At 43.3% G+C, this 20,626-nt stretch overlaps 1 protein-coding gene across 1 annotated transcript in view; it reads right to left on the bottom strand.

Annotated features, from left to right (window-relative positions):
- Positions 1-20,626, bottom strand: part of capn5b (calpain 5b) — a 118,521-nt gene that overhangs the window by 9,975 nt on the left and 87,920 nt on the right. Inside the window, exons 6-13 of the mRNA XM_030154597.1 lie at positions 14,928-15,121; positions 9,586-9,663; positions 9,006-9,201; positions 8,804-8,926; positions 8,530-8,726; positions 3,082-3,203; positions 2,906-2,956; positions 2,467-2,603 (exon numbers count right to left, since the gene is read on the bottom strand). Of these exons, the coding sequence (XP_030010457.1) occupies positions 2,467-2,603; positions 2,906-2,956; positions 3,082-3,203; positions 8,530-8,726; positions 8,804-8,926; positions 9,006-9,201; positions 9,586-9,663; positions 14,928-15,121 (1,098 nt within the window). The remainder of the gene's footprint in view (positions 1-2,466; positions 2,604-2,905; positions 2,957-3,081; positions 3,204-8,529; positions 8,727-8,803; positions 8,927-9,005; positions 9,202-9,585; positions 9,664-14,927; positions 15,122-20,626) is intronic.

Genomic DNA, 20,626 nt, shown 5'->3' with positions numbered 1-20,626 from the left:
ATGGGGTTGGGACCATCAGTTGTGTTGTGCAGAAGTCAGGTTGATGCACAGCTGACAGCCCTATTGGACAACTGTTAGAATACATATTATGGCGAGAACCAATCAGCTAAGTAAAGACAAACGAGTGGCCATCATTACTTTAAGAAATGAAGGTCAGTCAGTCTAGAAAATTTCAAAAACTTTGAATGTGTCCCCAAGTGCAGTCGCAAAAACCATCAAGCGCTCCAACGAAACTGGCTCACATGAGGACCGCCCCAGGAAAGGAAGACCAAGAGTCACCTCTGATGCTGAAGATAAGTTCATCTGAGTCACCAGCCTCAGAAATCGCAAATTAACAGCAGCTCAGATTAGAGACCAGATGAATACCACACAGAGCTCTAGCAGCAGACACATCTCTACAACAACTGTTAAGAGGAGACTGTGTGAATCAGGCCTTCATGGTCAAATAGCTGCTAGGAAACCACTGCTCAGGAGAGGCAACAAACAGAAGAGATTTATTTGGGCCAAGAAACCCAAGGAATGGACATTAGACCAGTGGAAATCTGTGCTTTGGTCTGATGAGTCCAAATTTCAGATCTTTGGATCCAACCGCCGTGTCTTTGTGCGACGCAGAAAAGGTGAATGGATGCTACATGCCTGGTTCCCACCGTGAAGCATGGAGGGGGAGGTGTGATGGTGTGGGGGTGCTTTGCTGGTGACGCTGTTGGGGATTTATTCAAGATTGAAGGCAACCTGAATCAGCATGGCTACCACAGCATCCTGAAGTGACATGCCATTCCATCCGGTTTGCGTTTAGTTGGACCATCATTTATGTTTCAACAGGACAATGACCCCAAACACACCTCCAGGCTGTGTGAGGGATATTTGACCAAGAAGGAGAGTGATGGAGTGCTGCGCCAGATGACCTGGCCTCCACAGTCACCGGACCTGAACCCAATCGAGATGGTTTGGGGTGAGCTGGACCGCAGAGTGAAGGCAAAAGGACCAACAAGTGCTAAGCATCTGTGGGAACTTCTTCAAGACTGTTAGGAAACCATTTCAGGTGACTACCTCTGGAAGCTCATCAAGAGAATGGCAAGAGTGTGCAAAGCAGTCATCAGAGCTAAGGGTGGCTACTTTGAAGAAACTAGAATATAAGAGATGTTTTCAGTTATTTCACACTTTTTTGTTAAGTACATAATTCCACATGTGTTCATTCATAGTTTTGATGCCTTCAGTGAGAATCTACAATGAAAATAGTCATGAAAATAAAGAAAATGCAAAGAATGAGAAGGTGTGTCCAAACTTTTGGCCTGTACTGCATCTGTATCAGCATAGGTATGGCTATCAAATTATTCTGAACAATAATGAGCCCTACTGCTGCATTCACTTGCCCTGGCCCATGTTCACACTTTCAACCACAAGGTCTGTGGTTGAAAAAGACCAAATCTAAAACAGATGTGAAAATCTGGTGCCTTGTTTTAATTTTTCAAATTGATTTTAATTTAATATACAAAATTTAAAAACTAGACAAGGGTTAAACAAGAGGAGAGCATACATGAAACAGAAACCAGTGTGGCTCAAAGTGATCAGAATTACATGGGTCAGTGAACACAGCGCACACACATTCAGTCTCCTTTCACCGTAAAACTAATAATGGACAATCTCACAGGTCTGATTGAATGAATCCAACATTATATTACCACCAAGAGCTCCCTAACAAATACACTGGCTGCTATACTGCCCAATTGATGAGCCTGTAATCTGTTGGTTATGGATGTAGGTTTCCTTGGTAACCCCACTCTGATGAGATTTGGACACATATTCCCAGAGAAACAGGATGTAAAGGGCAGATGACAAATATGGTCAAGAGGGGATTTAGACACTAATAAAAGAAGGAATTGGTTTCATAAGCAGTACCATTGACGGGTGAGCATTACGTGATGGGGTAGAATAAAAACAAACCTTATACATGGAAGTGCTGGGATGCACAATTAAGATGAAGTTGTTGCAAAACAGACTCTATGTTATTTCAGTCATCTTAAATCTTTGTGTCGGTTGGTTGTAAAATAAACAAGTGGTTCCAGGTACAACAAACCCCGCCCCTCGCACTTATTGTAGCTTATTTTGGAATTGATCCAGATGATGTCATATGCGTGTGCTGATGTCAGCATTTCAATTGTCTCTATATATGTGCCAAGTTTGAAGTAAATTGAAACAAAATTGATGTTTTAATAGACATGTGAAATTTTACCCATTACAAGTAAAACATTAAAAAAATTCAAGTTAAAAATTTGAACTTTGACCTACTTTTCCCAAAATGTAATGAGACCTATTCTGGGTCCCTGGGAATCTATAAACCTTGTGCTACTAAAGTGGTGAAGAAACAAAGAAACAAACCGAACCAAAACAATACCCCTTGCCTCCCCTTTGGGGGGCGGGGTAATAAAAGTACTGATATGTCTTTGGGAGTGTAGTATGGCTCACCTCGATGTGGATCCCATCCTTGGGTTTCTTGCGGTAGAAGAGGCCTTTGATATCAAAGTTTGGGCACCGCGTGTCCTTTTGAACTGGTGAACGAACCCTCTCTCCTTCACAGGTGATGATCACATAAGGATCAACCGCTGGGAGAAAAGAAGCCCATAAGTCACTGCAAATGAATGCAGCACAATAACAAACACTATTTCTGATGTCTGATTTGCTAATGAATCCGATCTCCTCTACTGCATACTGTGCCCACTGTATAAGACCTAGAGTCGTTGAAGAATGGCTAAAGTGTTAAGTGTGTGACCTGCAAATGCACTAATTCCACTGTGAATACAAACACGCTCAAGCACACACACTGCAGCCACATAGTGCTGCATTGTGCAGGCTAATGCTCAGTAAGTCAGTATGCACTTAGTTTCAGCAGATGGTGCTGTAGTACCTGGTGCTCTGCTCAGAAGTCTTTTCCTACTGGCATTGAGGCAGTGCAGCTCTGTAGGTGAGTTTACAGTGCTTTACAGGGCAGAACATGAGAATCAACATGCAAATACAACACATGTGAACACAGATGTCTGAAATGCTGTCTGCTGTTCTTCCTGTCTGTGTCTGTGCCATTACCTCCATTGGAGTCCTGTCCCTGCAGTCCCTCTGCATTCAGTACGTGGACCTGAGTGACCAGCTGAGGGTAGCCACACATCCCTGTCCAACATGTCTGAGGAGGCTCGTCCAGAGTCAGCTCTCTGAAACAGGCAGGGCACACATTCTAAAAAGAACAGTTCCACCATAGGGTGAAGCTGAAACGGTTCATTAGTACGTTGATCTTAAGTAACATGTCATCCTAGTGCTCTGTTTGAAAGCATAGTATGTCAGTGTCATCTAGACCAGCGATTCTCAACTGGTGGGTCACGACCCAAAAGTGGGTCTCAAACCTGTGTTCAGTGGGTCATGGGCCTTTGGGCAAAAAATAATGTTAATAAACCAATCCTGTGCTTTATTTTTAATGGAGCTGAGCCCTGTCCATTCACACTCCCCAACAGTAGGGGGCGGTAATGCACTGTAATGATAATTAACACCAGACATTTACAGCATAAAAAAAGAACCAAAAGTTTCTATTCAAATCATGGAGAAACTCAGGTCTGACAACGACTCCGTCAGATCTGGGTTTACCTCCATTAGACAAAAATCTCGGTGGGTTTAATTCTTCGATAAGTGACTGAATGAACTTTTAATTTTTAACTGAGTTCACTTTTGAGTTTTGGTTCAAATGGACCTAATTTAGTGTTAAAGGGAATATTTCCATATTTATCATCGCCACCTGCTGGTCAGTTTAGTTTATCATCAAATTTGTTTTCTGTGTTTTCTTACTGTTATATTCTGTATTATCTCAGGTTCAAAACACACCATCTTTATATTAAATACATTTGAAAAGTTTAACTGTTTATCATTTAGGGGTGATGGTGGGTCCTGAAGCTGGACCAGTTGAGAACCGCTGGTCTAGACTGTACTTCATAGACAAATAAAGACAGCAGCCACTCACAGCAAGTAGGTTTAGTGCTGTATTTATGGAGCATTTATGCATTTCTAACATTCCAACTTCATACTATGTGACAGGTGTCATGTCACAAATGCACTAATGTGTTTTGTAGCATGCTAAAACTGGTAACAGGCCTCTTAGTCTAATGACAGAGAGGCCTACAGGGGATAATCTGGTCTCTATGTCAAAAGGCAACAGCAAGAAAAAGAAGGGAATAAGGGTAAAACTGAAACTGAAGCAAAGCAAGGAAAAGAAATCTGAAAAAGCAGTGACAAGAACCGAGAATGATAAAGAAACAGAGAAATGAGGACATCACTATAGCTTTGACTGTAAGTTTTACTTGTCTTTTACATTCATTTTTCAAGTTGTAATTAAAGTTTCACTGTGTGAAACGTGTACATACTCTGACTGAGGTTTGAGCTCAGGACTTGTCATTGGTTAACATCAGTCATTTCCATCCACCAGCTAATGACGTAAGATGTATGACTTAACCACCAAGGATTCTGTTACACAAATGTTTCATTGCATTAACAGACCTGTTATCAGGCAACATTAGCTACTGTTCCTCTGCTCATGTGCCAGCTAACCTGTTAATTACTTACACTTTACACAAATTTATTATTACTGTAATCAAAGTAAAAGTATATGTGTTAATATTTGGCAGTAGCTGAAATTACTTGACAGCGTTAGTGTTGGTGTTTTCAGTAGATCGTTGCTAAATCAGTGGTAAATTTCATCCCTTACTCTTTCATATTCCAGATTAAGGAAACAGATTTGCAACAGGTCCAGAATGTTTCATAATACACAATGAATTTAGCTGACTTTAAAAGCCGTATAAAGTTCATTTTAACACTAAAAGACAGTGGGAATTCTAGGCATAGGTGAGTGTTTTTTTAACAGCCAGACCATCAAAAAGATATAATTATACAAGCAATGTTGGATTTCTTGGGTCTCTCACCAATACCAATATGAATTTATCCAGTAATATCCTGAAACAATGGTTTGCTGAATATCTCAGCATAGAAAGAGGATTGTCTTATTAAAAGAGAGACCGCTTCCACAGCTTCAATTAAATAAAATGAATACTAGATTAACCCATATGGACCCAAACCGTCTACTGATCTAAAATGTTTAATACGTGTTGATCCAATAATCCCATCAATAGATGTAAATAATTGGTGTAAAATGCAGTTTGCCATTTTTTCGTGGTCATGGTCATTAAATATAGTAAAATATCTGATTTTCTCTGGAAAAAAAAAAAGTGAAATATAGAGGATAATATTAAAATAAATGGTGATAAATCACTTAAGAAAGGCTGAAATAGAAAAATACATTTGGGTACTGCCACAAAGGTAGCACTGGGTCTTCATGGGTTAAGACTTTAATTCTAGTTTTAAGAAATATAGCCCAATCAAATGCAAGGCTGTATATCATTTGATTTGATGATTTGTAATGTGATTTGCATTTTTATTGTTTTTACTTCCATCCATCCATCCATTCTCTTCCGCTTATCCGGGGCCGGGTCGCGGGGGTAACAGTCTAAGCAGGGATGCCCAGACTTCCCTCTCCCCAGACACCTCCTCCAGCTCTTCCGGGGGGATCCCGAGGCGTTCCCAGGCCAGCCGAGAGACATAGTCTCTCCAACGTGTCCTGGGTCTTCCCCGAGGTCTCCTCCCGGTGGGACATGCCCGGAACACCTCCCCAGGGAGGCGTCCAGGAGGCATCCGAAACAGATGCCCGAGCCACCTCAGCTGGCCCCTCTCGACGCGGAGGAGCAGCGGCTCTACTCCGAGCTCCTCCCTGGTGACTGAGCTCCTCACCCTATCCCTAAGGGTGCGCCCAGCCACCCGACGGAGGAAACTCATTTCGACCGCTTGTATCCGGGATCTTGTCCTTTCGGTCATGACCCAAAGCTCATGACCATAGGTGAGGGTAGGAACGTAGATTGACCGGTAAATCGAGAGCTTCGCCTCTCGGCTCAGCTCCTTCTTTACCACAACCGACCGGTACAGCGACTGCATCACTGCAGACGCTGCACCAATCCGTCTGTCAATCTCACGCTCCATCCTTCCCTCACTCGTGAACAAGACCCCGAGATACTTAAACTCCTCCACTTGGGGCAAAGACTCCCCACCGACCCGGAGAGGGCAAACCACCTTTTTCCGGTCGAGAACCATGGCCTCGGATTTGGAGGTGCTGATCCTCATCCCGCTCGCTTCACACTCGGCTGCAAACCGCCCCAGTGCACGCTGAAGGTCCAGGTTCGATGAGGCCAACAGGACAACATCATCTGCAAAAAGCAGAGATGAAATCCTGTGGTCCCCAAACCGGACCCCCTCCGGCCCTTGGCTGCGCCTAGAAATTCTGTCCATAAAAATTATGAACAGAACCGGTGACAAAGGGCAGCCCTGCCGGAGTCCAACATGCACCTGGAACAGGTCTGACTTACTGCCGGCAATGCGAACCAGGCTCCTGCTTCGGTCATACAAGGACCGGACTGCCCTTAGCAAAGGGCCCCGGACCCCATACTCCCGAAGCACCCCCCACAAGATACCACGAGGGACACGGTCGAACGCCTTCTCCAGATCCACAAAACACATGTGGACTGGTTGGGCGAACTCCCATGAACCCTCGAGCACCCGATGGAGAGTATAGAGCTGGTCCAGCGTTCCACGACCAGGACGAAAACCGCATTGTTCCTCCTGGATCCGAGGTTCGACTATCGGTCGGATCCTCCTCTCCAGTACCCTGGAATAGACTTTCCCCGGGAGGCTGAGGAGTGTGATCCCCCTATAGTTGGAGCACATCCTCCGGTCCCCTTTCTTAAAAAGGGGAACCACCACCCCGGTCTGCCAATCCAGAGGTACTGTCCCCGACCGCCACGCAATGTTACAGAGACGTGTCAACCAAGACAGTCCCTGCACATCCAGAGACTTAAGGTACTCAGGGCGAATCTCATCCACCCCCGGTGCCCTGCCACCGAGGAGCTTGCCAACCACCTCGGTGACTTCAGCTTGGGTGATGGACGAGTCCACCTCTGAGACCTCAGCCTCTACTTCTTCTATGGAAGACGTGGCAGTGGGATTGAGGAGATCCTCGAAGTATTCCTTCCACCGCCCGACAACATCCCCAGTCGAGGTCAGCAGCTCCCCACTTCCACTGTAAACAGTGTTGGTGGCGCACTGCTTTCCCCTCCTGAGGCGCCGGATGGTTTGCCAGAATTTCCTCGAGGCCGACCGATAGTCCTCCTCCATGGCCTCCCCAAACTCCACCCAGACCCGAGTTTTTGCCTCCACAACCGCCTGGGCTGCAGCACGCTTGGCCTTCCGGTACCCATCAGCTGCCTCGGGAGTCCCACGGGCCAACAAGGCCCGATAAGACTCCTTCTTCAGCTTGACGGCATCCCTTACTTCCGGGGTCCACCACCGGGTTCGGGGATTGCCGCCACGACAGGCACCGGAGACCTTGCGACCACAGCTCCGAGCAGCCGCTTCGACAATGGAGGTGGAGAACATGGTCCACTCGGACTCAATGTCCCCAACCTCCCCCGGGATCTGGGAGAAGCTCTCCCGGAGGTGGGAGTTGAAGACCACACTGACATCGGGTTCCGCCAGACGTTCCCAACAGACCCTCACAACACGTTTGGGCCTGCCGAGTCGGTCCGGTTTCCTCCTTCGCCAGCGGATCCAACTCACCACCAGGTGGTGATCGGTTGACAGCTCTGCCCCTCTCTTCACCCGAGTGTCCAAAACACGCGGCCGGAGGTCTGATGATACGACAATGAAGTCGATCATCGACCTCCGGCCTAGGGTGTCCTGGTGCCAAGTGCACTTATGGACATCCCTGTGTTGGAACATGGTGTTTGTTATGGACAAACTGTGACTAGCACAGAAGTCCAGTAACAGAACACCACTCGGGTTCAGATCAGGGAGGCCGTTCCTCCCCATCACCCCCCTCCAGGTCTCACTGTCGTTGCCCACGTGGGCATTGAAGTCGCCCAGGAGAACAATGGAGTCCCCAGTCGGAGCACCATCCAGCACCCCTCCCAGAGACTCCAAGAAGGCCGGGTACTCTGCACTGCTGTTCGGCCCGTAGGCCGAAACAACAGTGAGGCACCTGTCCCCAACCCGAAGGCGTAGGGACGCGACCCTCTCGTTCACCGGGGTGAACTCCAACACATGGCGGCTGAGCTGAGGGGCTATGAGTAAGCCCACACCAGCCCGCCGCCTCTCACCGCGGGCAACGCCAGAGAAGTGGAGAGTCCAGCCCCTTTCAGCCCCTTTTTGTTTTTACTTTAGTTCATTAATTCAGTTATGCTTTATTTTTAATTCTTTTTTCTTTGTTTTTCTCTGTGTATTGTTCATTTCCAGGGAGGTATTCACATAAGCCTTTTTTGGCTTCTATCCTCTCCTGCACAATGATGTTACTTGTTTGAATGTTGTTGTTGTTTTTTTTCATTTTCTCTTGATGTTTCATGATGTGCAAAATAAATAAATAAATAAATGTGCTGAGGGAGCAGACCCAGGACTTACTTGCAGTCTGAAGGCACATCAGTGAAGACCCGGAGCAGAAAGTCACCCTGCTGCCCGGGGTCAAAGGTTGTGGGAATGATGACGTAACGGCCCTCCTTCAGTTCCTTCCTGAGGAAGACGCAGCGTGAGTTGATGTAGATGGAGCCCGCTACTTTCTGCTGGGCCGAGTGCATACGGTACTTCCGGTTCAGCTCCACCTGCAGCAGGAGAACATGTCAGTGTGGGAACGTGTCTCTGGATGCTCTTCTGTTTTCTTTGTGGATGTGGGCTTTACCCGGTGAATATCGAAGCCTATGGCCAGGTTTTCCCCTTTGCCCTCTTTGGGTGTGGCTCTTTTTTCTTTCTGCTGTAAACAGATCAGCACCTCATCCTCCACCTTCTTCACATCAAACACATACTGCAAGAAGACACACCGTGACATCAGTGTCTGGTTGAAACCACACATCTTTCTCTCACACACCTGGACCTGGACTCACCTGGGGGTTCTGCAGGAAGGTGGCCTTGTGATTGATGCAGCCTCCGGACCTGTTTCGGAGGGGGTCCTGGCGGTGGATCCAGGAGCCCCTCATCACCTCCTCCTCCCAGGTTTTGTGAATGCTCAGGTAGGAGGTGTTGATGAGGCGGCACAGGATCAGGTCTGTGAAGTACTGGCAGAAGTCGTCGAAGGTCATCCTGCAGCAGGGCAGGGAAAGTAGAGGAGAGGAGAGAGTGGATACCGACTAGAAAGGACAGCTTGAAAACAGAAGAGCTTCACCAGGTGGAAATAAACAGAGGAGACGAGACCAGGAGCAAGGACAAGGTTACACATTACAGGCAGACCAGGATTCATGGCTCTGACACAGCATTAGACTGGAGTTTCACCCATAACTGTCCATTTTTCCATCACTTTGACAAATCACAAACATTTTTGCTCATAATTTGGCCAGAAATTCGCATTAGCAACCATTTAGGTTTTCCCAGGGTGGTACTGACAAGAATGACAGTTTTTTTTATCATATTAGCATAAAATACATCAGATAAATGGAAGGGGAGTTTGAATGGACGAAAGAGTCTCACCAGAACTCGCCGTCATCCTGCACAGTGACGCCCAGCTTTTCTCTCTCACTCTTGCTTACTTTGTTCCACTCCTCTGAACTGCAGGGAATACAGAGAGCGAAGGACAACATGTAAATCCAATCTCATGGAAGGAATCAGTTCCTGGTTGTACAGTGTGCTATACTCACAGAATTTATAAAAACACTTCATGTGTATTATACTGCTATGTGAACCCATAACTGTCTAAGAAGTTTTCCTTAGACATCAATTAGAATTTGAGAGAATGTAAAATGTACTAATGAGACCTTCATGGGGTGAGGCAGTGGCGTAATGGTTACGCCTCACAGCAAGAAGGTTCTGGGTTCTGGGCTCAGTCGGACCGGAGCCTTTCTGTGTTGAGTTTACCCGTTGAATCCTTTGCCATATAAGAGAGGTCACCAACCTTTTCTCTTCTGTGAGCTACTTTTACATAATGAAGTTGCCGGAGGGCTACTCTAATTTCACAACATTTATTTACATACCTAATATTCATACATCTGTGTATTTTGTATAATACATTTGTAACATTGTGCTCTTCATTTATTATTTTATTTATTTATATTTCTTTTTTTTTAACATTTACAACACTTAAAAAGTGTTAATATTAAACTGTTATTTTACTTTTATTAAGAAAATCAAAGGTAGAAAAAAACAGATGCAAGCATTTGCATGCTGTATTCCTAAATATTAAAAAATATATATGAAATGGAACAATCCTGCACATTTTTATAGAATTATTAAAAACAAATACTACACACCTGTATGTGCATTTTTAATTCTTTGAAATTGTGAAAAGGAACATTGTCACTCACACAATAAAACTTCACCAACATGTGCTTATGTATTTCTGAATGATTTGACCTTTTCTAAATTCACATATGCTGTCAAAACATACCAGTTAAAAACAGAACAACTTTGTGCACATAAATCCACCATCCTCCTGTCACTTCTACAGAGTCATCACACTGGAGTCAAACGCAGAGGCACCTGTTCAGGTCTGACTGCAGCTGTATGAGCACGTGCACACACAGTGTACATATGTTTGTGCTTGTCCAGGATGTGAACCACTTTACTGATGCCTCTGTTGAAGCGCTGGTCTTGGTCAGTTTAGTGAACATGGACTGTTGTTTTTGGACTTTAGTTTTCAGCTCTTGTTCCTTCTCTGTACGGAGGCTGATTCCCACTGGAGAATCTCCAGAATAGTTGCTGTGAACTTTGGTGAAATTCCGCGCCATGTTGCATCTTTTACCGACTGCCAGGCTCCGCCCACAGATCAGACACACACACTTGTCTTTCATATTAGTCAAACAGAAGTCCGTGTCTCATTGTTCATGAAAATAACTCCCTGACTACACTCGGCCCACATCTTTGCGGGGCTAAACCCACTACCTGCCTGGCATCTGGCTCACCCTGCTCCTCCTGGGCCCCGCCCCTCTCCAATGACAGACAGAAAACCAGCGCTGAAGTTTGATTGACAGCTAGCTGACTGATTCATCTCGGAAGAGGGCACTCGTAGGACAGGACACTTGTAATTTTGATTGGGTGGAAATTTAGACCTGTTCAACCAAATGACGAATCAACGTTGTGTTCTTAAATTATTGAGCCTTGGCGAGCTACCGGTAGATCGTGAGCAACATGTTGGAGACATCTGGACTAGTTCCATTTTTAGAACAGGCGTGTGGGCGACTCACATGGTCCTTGTGGGTGACCTGGCGCCTGCGGGCACCAGGTTGATGACCTCTGCTGTACAAGTTTCCTCTAGGTTCTCTGGTTTCCTCTGACATTAACAGGTACATATGGGTTCATTCTCCTGAAGATCTGGAGCTGGTCCCACAATGCCTTCAATGGCAGCTCACACCTCCTAATGTGTGTGCTAATGCTAATGCTAGTACATATGTCTGTATTGGGATGGGTAAAATGCAAACACCGAATGTCCCTACAGGGACAATAAAGCTAGTTAACTTTTTAACCATTTTTTTCTGACAGTGTTCATAAATTATTGCAAATTCTCTCCAATGACTATCTAAAAAACATTAGGTAGGGTGTTTTTAAATCTGTTTGCATACAGGGTTGATGATGTCTGTCCCTACATAAAGATTTGTTGTATCCAAGCCATTTTGGGCATCACCTTAGCCAAATAAAGAAAATCTACATTTTTAATGTTTTCATCAGCTCCAGATTTTGTTAGGTTCCACTGACAAGACTGCAAAATGACTGCTACACAGTTCTCAATCAAATTTACTGTTTTACTGGGTCAGTGAGCTGGTGCTTAGCATTAATAAGGCTCTGACCAGTTCCTCTCCCTTTGTCCAAATATGGTACCTGCTCTAAAAGTGATGTCGTGGTTCCTCTTTCCACTAATTACATGCAGTTTATGCATCCTGATCCAGTATGAACCCACCAGACCCCTCAGGTCATCTGGATCTGGTCTGTTGTCAGTTCCCAGAGTCAGAACCAGACACGGAGAAGCTGCGTTCAGCTTCTATGCTCCACATGTCTGGAACAAACTTCCAGAAAACCTCAGATCAGCTGAAACACTCAGTTTATTTAAATCCAGGTTAAAGATCCACCTGTTCTCAGCTGCATTTGAATAGAGTTTTTATTCACCAGTTCAGATCTGCACTGTTCCTTTTAGGCTAAAAGTTTTTATCTGTTTAATCTGCTTGTCTGTTTTATCTATTTATCTGATTTTTTTTGTTTGTTTTTCTCATCCCTATACTTTTTATTGCTTCCATGCTGTAATGCATTTAATGTTTTATGTAAAGCACTTTGAATTGTCTTGTACATGAATGTGCTATATAAATAAACCTGCCTTGCCTCGCCTTATGCATGTGCCTAAATCTCCCACAAACCTACTGTAAAGGCTGGAATCCAGACAGCACATTTACTCTACTATACCGGTGTCATCCAAACTTTAATAACAACTGAACTTTTGATTACCATGTTTGCAGACAAACTGTGTTCAGACACAGATATAAGGCATCTGTTTACCTCTCACAGGAGCTTTTATGTTTAAGAGAGAAATGTGTTAATGTGAATCCTACGGAAACATCAAGGTCCTGTCTGTGTTCGGTGCTTAGTGGAAACAAAGGAAGTCACTGATGCATTAGCTGTGTTTTTATGTCTCTGTTTATGAGTCTCTGATAAACGTCTACATCTCACCAGTCTGTCAGCCTCCATTTACAGTAACAGGTTTTTGTTTTTTTTCAAAACCAGCTATAAATTATTCACAGTCAGAGGATGATTGAGAAAGTGTAGAGACATTGCGCGTCACTTTAATAATGTCTCATCAATAATTCAAACAGCATTATGATGGTTTTTACCACTTCTGTTTGTTTCAGAGTGATCGCTTCAAAGAGGGAGTGGCGTTATGGCAGCCATACATACTCGATGAGAAGACCAAAGCCTAAGTGGAAAGGAACCCTGTGCTGGGCTTTGTCCCACTGATTGAATGGACTCTGGAGTGAAGCACTCATTTTGATTCGTTCAGACGTCTGAAGTGAAGGCTCTGCCTGTTTGGGACACTCAAGGGAATAATGATAGCTGAACTTCAGCACATCAACTCATATTGTTCCCTTCAGAATAAACATGGCAGCAGCACTGGATTCACTCATTCATGTTCACTCAGGGGTCCATTAGCTCGATTGCGTCTCCATTTTTCACTGTCTAAATGACATTTCCCATTAAATGCCTTTCTAGTCTGTGTTGTGTACCTTATATACGAATCGCTCTTTGTTAAATGGATGCTGTTTTCTCATTCATCATATGCAGTCTGACACCACTAGGCCAGATTTTGATAAACCATGAAACCCAGCACAATGTGGAATTTCAGAAAATAAATTAGATACATCACTTTAACTGATACAGGTGTATACAACTACTTTGCATGGTGTTTTGGAAATGTTCCCTACCTGACTCACTCAAATGTCTGTGATACTGGAACAGATGGACAAAAATAAATGCTATGTGTAGGCCATGCCAGGGTTTCCATTGCTGGGATTTGTCTGATAAATGGGATTTCAAAAAGACAGAAACTAAAAAGTTTCTGGTAATGGAACCAGCACACTTTGGCCTTGAACTGACAAATGCTTCAATAGCACCTCTCATTAGCCATGGTTTAAACCAGCAACTGGAATATGGACTCCACGAATCTTAGAACCCCTTAGAACAGGTGTGAAACATACAGTCCACATGCCAAAACTGGCCCTCCAAAGGGTTCAATCTGGCCCACAAGATGTATTTGCTAAATCTAAAACTTACAGAGAAGACATAGAAAGCCAAGGGTGTCACTAAGTCGTATTGATCATAAACTTTAATGCCATATTTTTCAGTTCAAGATCACATTATTTGTAAAAGGACAGTTTGTAAATGTAAACATTTTCATACTGTTGACTTTTTTAGCACTAAAATGAAGAGAAAAAATTGGAGTTGTCATTCTTTATAAGTTATTATGCTATAATTTTACTGGTCTACGCCACTTGAGATCAAATTGGGCAAATCAAATTGGGTAGGTTGCAGTGGCTTAACCTCCTCAGACCCAGCTATAGGTTTTCTGTCCACATTTATGGACAAGAGTTTCACAACTTTATACAAAAAAAAGAAAACTGTCCACCACAAAGGACATTCCATACATTTTTTAAAACTGCATCTGAAAAAACTGTTGCATCATGATGTTTCCAAAAGAGACACTTATTTAATAAAAAAACAACAAAAAAAGCTTGTACTTTGCTGACATTTCCTGGGTGTCAGGAGGATAAAGCAGCCACTGAATGCCACTGACCTGGAGAGCAGAGGAGACTGTTCTCTGAAGTGATGAATCATACCTCTCTGTCTGGCAATTTGATAGACAAGTCTAAGTTTGGCTTGGGTTCCAAAAACGGTACTTGCCTGACTGCAATGTATCACCTGTAAAGTTTGGTGAAGGGGGATTAGGGTGTGGGGTTATTTTTCAGGGATTGGCTCGGCCCCTTAGTTCCAGTGAATGGAACTCTGAATGCTTCAGTATACCAAGACATTTTGGACAATTTTATGCTCTCAGCTTTGTAGGAACAGTTTGGGGATGGCCTCTACCTGTTCAACCTGACTGACACCAGTGCACAAAACAACACCCATAAAGACCTGGATGAGTGAGTTTAGTATAGAGGAACTTGACTGGTCCAGAGTGGAGATGGTAAACCAGACCTTCTCATCCAATATCAGTACTTGAAATCACAAATGTGCTTCTGATGGAATGGTCAAAAATTATGCAAACAATTCAGAATAACTTCAAGTGGGACTTGTATATAATAATATATAAATGCATTACAAGGTTATTTTGTGCTGACCTGTCGCTCCAAGGGCCACTCCACTCCTTCTCTCCCCAGGGGTTCCGCATGCGGATCATGTGCAGCTTCTCGGACTTAAAGAAAGCCAGTAGCCCGTGACCAAGCCGCACCTTCCGAACATCTGTCACAGCGTAGGCATGGCCTTTGACTAAACCGCAGTCCAGCCGGGCCTCCATGTCCTCGATTGTGGTAGCCTAGGAAACACCACAAACCGTGAGAGAAGCTTTGAAAAACTGGGACATATTATAGAGGAGTTTCATCCTACAATGATAGTCCACTTTTTGTTTTCATTGTTTTAGTCTTCATTTCCATCAGTTGTAATAAAGCTACATTACAGAATAAAAACCTTAAGAAAAATACAGTTTACGCCATTGTACTATATGTTACAAATTATTAGTGTTATGTGAGATCACATAACATGGGGTCTCCTCCCAGTTGGACATGGCTGAACGCCTCACCTGGGAGCCAGCCATCTAGGAGGCATCCTGACCAGATGCCTGGACCACCTCAGCTGGCTTCTCTAGATGTGGAGAGGCAGTGGCTCTACTCTGAGCGTAGGAACATAGACTGACCGGTAAATTGAGAGCTTCACCTTTTAGCTCTGTTCCTTTACCACAACAGACCGGTACAGCGTCCACATTACTACTGACACTGCCCCAATCTGCCTGTTGATCTCTTGTTCCATCCTTCCCTCACTCATGAACAAGACCCCGAGATACCTAAACTCCTCCACTTGGGGCAGCAACTCTTCTCCAACCCAGAGAGGGCACTCCACCCTTTTGTCCATCTAGGAGCCTGTAGAGGGTCTAAAGCTGGTCCAGTGTTCTACATCCAGGTTGAGAACAGCATTGTTCCTCCAGAATTCGGGTTCAACTATCTGTTGGACTCTCCTCTCCAACACTTTGGCATAGGCCTTCCCAGAGAGGCTGAGGAATGTGATCCCTCTATAATTGGAACACACCCTCTTGAAAAGGGAAACCACCACCCCCAAATGCCAATCCAGAGGTACTTTCCCTGTCCTCCATGCAATGTTGAAGAGGTGTATCAACCAAGACAGCCCCACAGCATCCAAAGCTTTAAGGATCCCAGGACAGATTTCATCCACCCCCGGCCTGGCTACCAAGGACTTGTCCAACTACCTTGGAGACCTCAGCCTGGGTGGTGGGTGAGCCCACCCCTGAGCCCCAGGGCTCTGCTTCTGCCACAGAATGCTTGACGGCAGGGTTTAGGACAGGGGGGCCAAATGCGGCCTGCGAGAGGATATCTTGTGGCCCCCTACTTGACATCAAAGTTTAGTGTTAGTGCAGCCCACACAAAGTTCTACCTTTCAGCCATGCTTTTATTTTATTTATTTTTATCGTTTATGTGGTACCATAGACAGCTCCCGACGGCATTTTTTTTCAACAGTTGTCAAGCTAGCCAACCGCGAAGTACTTGGGGAAGTATGAACATTAGTCACTTAGTTGAAATATATTCTGGAGTGACACGAAGTGGACAGAAAACATATGCCTTCACCCAGTTCCAGTTATGTCTTTCTCAAAATGTGCCGTGAAGAGAAAGGTTGACAACAAGCACAGGCAATTTCAGGAAAAGTGGGCAACGGAATATTTTTTTGTCGAGCACAGGGATACCCCTACATGTCTCATATGCACAGAGAAAGTTGCAATTTATAAGGAATACAACGTCTGACGTCATTACTCAACTAGACATGCTGAGGAGTATACAAAATACCAGGGAGATGAGAGAAAGAACTGGATCGCCAATCTTAAAAAATGTCTATTGAGGCAACAAGATTTATTCATGAAAACAAACAAAGAGAACAAAGCAGCAGTCAAAGCAGCTGCGTGGTGATTGAGGTGATTGCTAGGGCCGGAAAGCCATTCAAAGAAGGCGAGTTCATCAAAAAGTGCATGTTAGTAGCTGCGAGTAAAGTAAAGAAATCCTTTTTAGTGGAATAGTTAATGCGGCCCAGCCTGACCCAGACTCTACCTCCAGCGGCCCCCAGGTAAGTTGAGTTTGAGACCCCTGGTTTAGGAGATCCTCAAAGTAGTCCTTCCACTGCCTGACGATATCCCCAGTTGAGGTCAGCAGGACTCCACTGTAAACAGTGTTCGTGGAGCCCCACTTCCTCCTCCCAAGTCGCCTTGCTGTGGGTCTTCTCTGACAAGTCTTTACACACACTGGTCCAGGTCTTGCAGGAACTGGTGGGGATCAATATTCCTTCTCAAAGCTCCTTTTTGGACAAACCAGCATTTTAGAATTCCATTAAGGAGTACATCTACTTGTCTTGTCTTTCTGTTCAGCTGCTCGTGTGTTATATTAATCAGGCTTTTAGTTGTAGGAAAACTATACTGCAGTGTAATGTGCCACATAAGACTCAAGTGCACTCAACACGTAATTATCGGAGACTAATGACTCTCTTCTTTCCCACTTATCATTGAAAGTTTCACATTCACAAATGGCTCACTGTTGAAATTGGAAAATATCACATAACGTTTATCTGCTTTATCAAATATATGAAAATCTCATCTGTGTGGACTTTGGGGAATCACAAAAAAATATGGCTGGGTTGCAAAATGGAGTGGTTGACTTGTCCATTAGTGTTTTTAATTATGGTAAGGGTACACTTGTAATTTATTTGAAGCTACTGATACAGATAAGATAAAAATAGATGAAACAATTAAAGTTACAGACATGATAAATTATTAGCCTATTTGTTAGAGAGGTGATTTACATTACTTGTTTATATAGAATATTTTGTAGACAGGGAAATAGAGGGACAGCTCTCTCCACTATGTGCCAACTTCAACAAAGAACATGAAATGAAACAAAAAAGACTTAGAAAGACTGAAATGTAAAGTTTGACTGTATATGATAAATGGACATGCTAGGACTTTCCAAACAGTTTTTCACACATTAGCTCATCGGCCAATAGAACATGAGCTAATGTGAAGGCGTTGTGTCTGGCTTTGTCTTCGTTAACAATTTCTTCTCTGATGAAACTACTGGTTAGATTCATTTCAAATTTTATGTGTAGCTTCCTTGAGACAATTTACTTTATTTTATTTTACCTTTATTTAACCAGGAAGTCCTATTGAGATTAGGAATCTCTTTTGCAAGGGAGACCTGGCCAAGGTAGCCGCCATACAAAGTCCAAACAACATAAAACACATATATGATACACAATTAACAATGAAATACAATAACAATTATTCAACCATAATGGCATCAAGAAAAACAGTGACATTCCTCCTTCACTGTATTCTCCATGATACTTTTAAAATCATTAATAGAAATGAATGTATGTAGTTTTACAGTTTTTTGAAGATTATTCCATGACCAGGGTGCATGGTAGGAAAATGCTGTTTTTCCAAAGTCTGTCAGAACTCGGGGAACAGTCAAAAGCAACCACTTGGAGGAACATAAAAGGAAACTACTAGAGCTAACAGAAAGAAGATCACTGAGGTATTTTGGGAGTTATGTCACAATGTCACAGTTTTGAGACATTTAGATTTTTGATGAATTTTCAAAAAATTAAAAATGTGCCTTTCCTTCTTGGTCCATATTTTGATGGTTTATAACATATAAATGGGTACAGATATCAATATAATTCCTATTGATCACTGATAGGAAGTCAAACATGGACTTTGATTGAATTAGTTGAGTTCTCCTCCAGTGAAAGTACCACCCACTTCTATCAGGAGATTGATCTCCTACATCAAGACCACAAGACTCTAACACAGAGACACAACCTGACAACCTCACACATTCAACTAGGTATTGATTCTTGATAGAACATGACACAGACATACAGGGACATTGGTGCTATTTTATTTATTTTTTTGCTATGGAATGAAGTTTGATGATTAATGGATGAACTTAAACTACTGTAATCTTCAGAAATATTTTTATCTGTGATATGACTTAAATCGTTCTGCTTCAACCTAAACACATACTGTAAAATAATGTTCCCATTCAACTATATAAACAACCGGATGAAGAGAAATGTCACATTTAATGACTATTTCACATACTTTCCCAAAGTTCGAGATTTGATGTTCTCTGTGTGTTCTACAGCTTCAACTCCTACTGGTACTAGTCATTATCAGCCATTTATTTCCTTTGTGCGAAATCTACAGTAAGCAGTTTTTGTTTACAAAGCTTACAACAAAACAGAAACAGAAATGTAATTTAATTTTTGTGTTTAATACCAATACATGGCTTTTCTTTGTTAGGTGAACTGAATGTGTAATGTAAAAGGAAACACTTTCACACGTTAGGAGAAAACTGTATTTGTGTACAGTTCATAGGTGCATTTTGATCCAGCTGCTTTCATTTACATTGTACTCTCCTTTGTAGATATACTACATCTGGATGAAACCTGAGTGCATGATGCCAGCAGAAAACAACTCCGGTCTCTATTATCACAATAACAAGGATGATCTTGGTGTCAAATTCAATACATCTGGTATAAGATAGGATCTGTAGTAGCCTGTCAAATCGCAGCTCTTGGATGCAACACAAAAATCCTCTCATTGCCTCAACAACATTTTTTATTTATTTATGTGACTTTCATTTTAAGTCCTTTGAGATCCGATCCCTTTTATGAGAGAGACCTGACCAAGAGGCATGACATCACATGAACACAACCATTATTTTATTAACAAGCATGAGCAGTTAAACATTGAGTTTGAAGACTTCGTCTTTTGCCCATCAGCACTAAGGAGATGTAGAAAAGCAGCCCAGCTAATGGCTTTAACAGTCCAGGAACCTTATATCAACAGAAAATAATAAATGCTGGTTCAAACAGTCATCCATCCATCCAGTGACACAGGTATTAAGAACAAGCTGTGCCAGTAATAACAACTACAGGGTCAGTGGCAAATGTAGTTTTCTACTGTTTTGTTCTGTTGTCTCAAATCTCATTCTTGCTGTTGAATAATGGACCCTTCAAAGTAAAAACTCATGCTTATATAAAATGTAAACTACATCTGATCTGGAACCACAATGAATTGGTTCCAGCAGGAGCTCAGCAAATGGATTAGTATGAGTCAGGAGACCAGAGGTCAAACCCCTTCACCACAGTAAAAGTTTAACAAGCAAGCACATTGGTGAATTAATAAAGAGCAGAAAATAAAGAGACTGGACAAATACAAGGTCAGTCTGAAGTGTTAATACTGACGTATAATGGAGGCTTACATCAAAAAAGATAAATATTCATTTACAACATTCATTCATTCATTATCTGAACCCGCTTTATCCTCACTAGGGTCACGGGGGTCGCTTGGCGCCTATCCCAGCTACTTACGGGCGAAGGCGGGGTTCACCCTGGACATGTCGCCTATTCATCGCAGGGCTGAACATATAGAGACAAACAATCATTCTCACATTCACACCTATGGGCAATTTAGATTAACCAGTTAACCTATCAGTGGATGTCTTTGGATGGTGGGAGGATGTCGGAGTACCCGGAGAGAACCCACGCAGACACGGGGAGAACATGCAAACTCCACACAGAAAGGTCCCATCGACTGGTGTTGGAATCGAACCCAGGACCTTCTTGCTGTGAGGCACGAGTGCAAACCACTGCACCACCGTGTCGCCCTAATTTACAACAGTTCAGAAATTTTCATTCTTTTATCAAACACCACAGTCTGTTTTGGACACTCAGGTGAAGAGAGGTGCAGAGCTGTCAGCTG

This window comes from Sphaeramia orbicularis, chromosome 14 (genome assembly GCF_902148855.1).
Source record: "Sphaeramia orbicularis chromosome 14, fSphaOr1.1, whole genome shotgun sequence".
Lineage (NCBI taxonomy): Eukaryota > Metazoa > Chordata > Actinopteri > Kurtiformes > Apogonidae > Sphaeramia > Sphaeramia orbicularis.
Note: the sequence above shows the minus strand (reverse complement) of the source record. Positions and strands in the feature narration are given on the sequence as shown.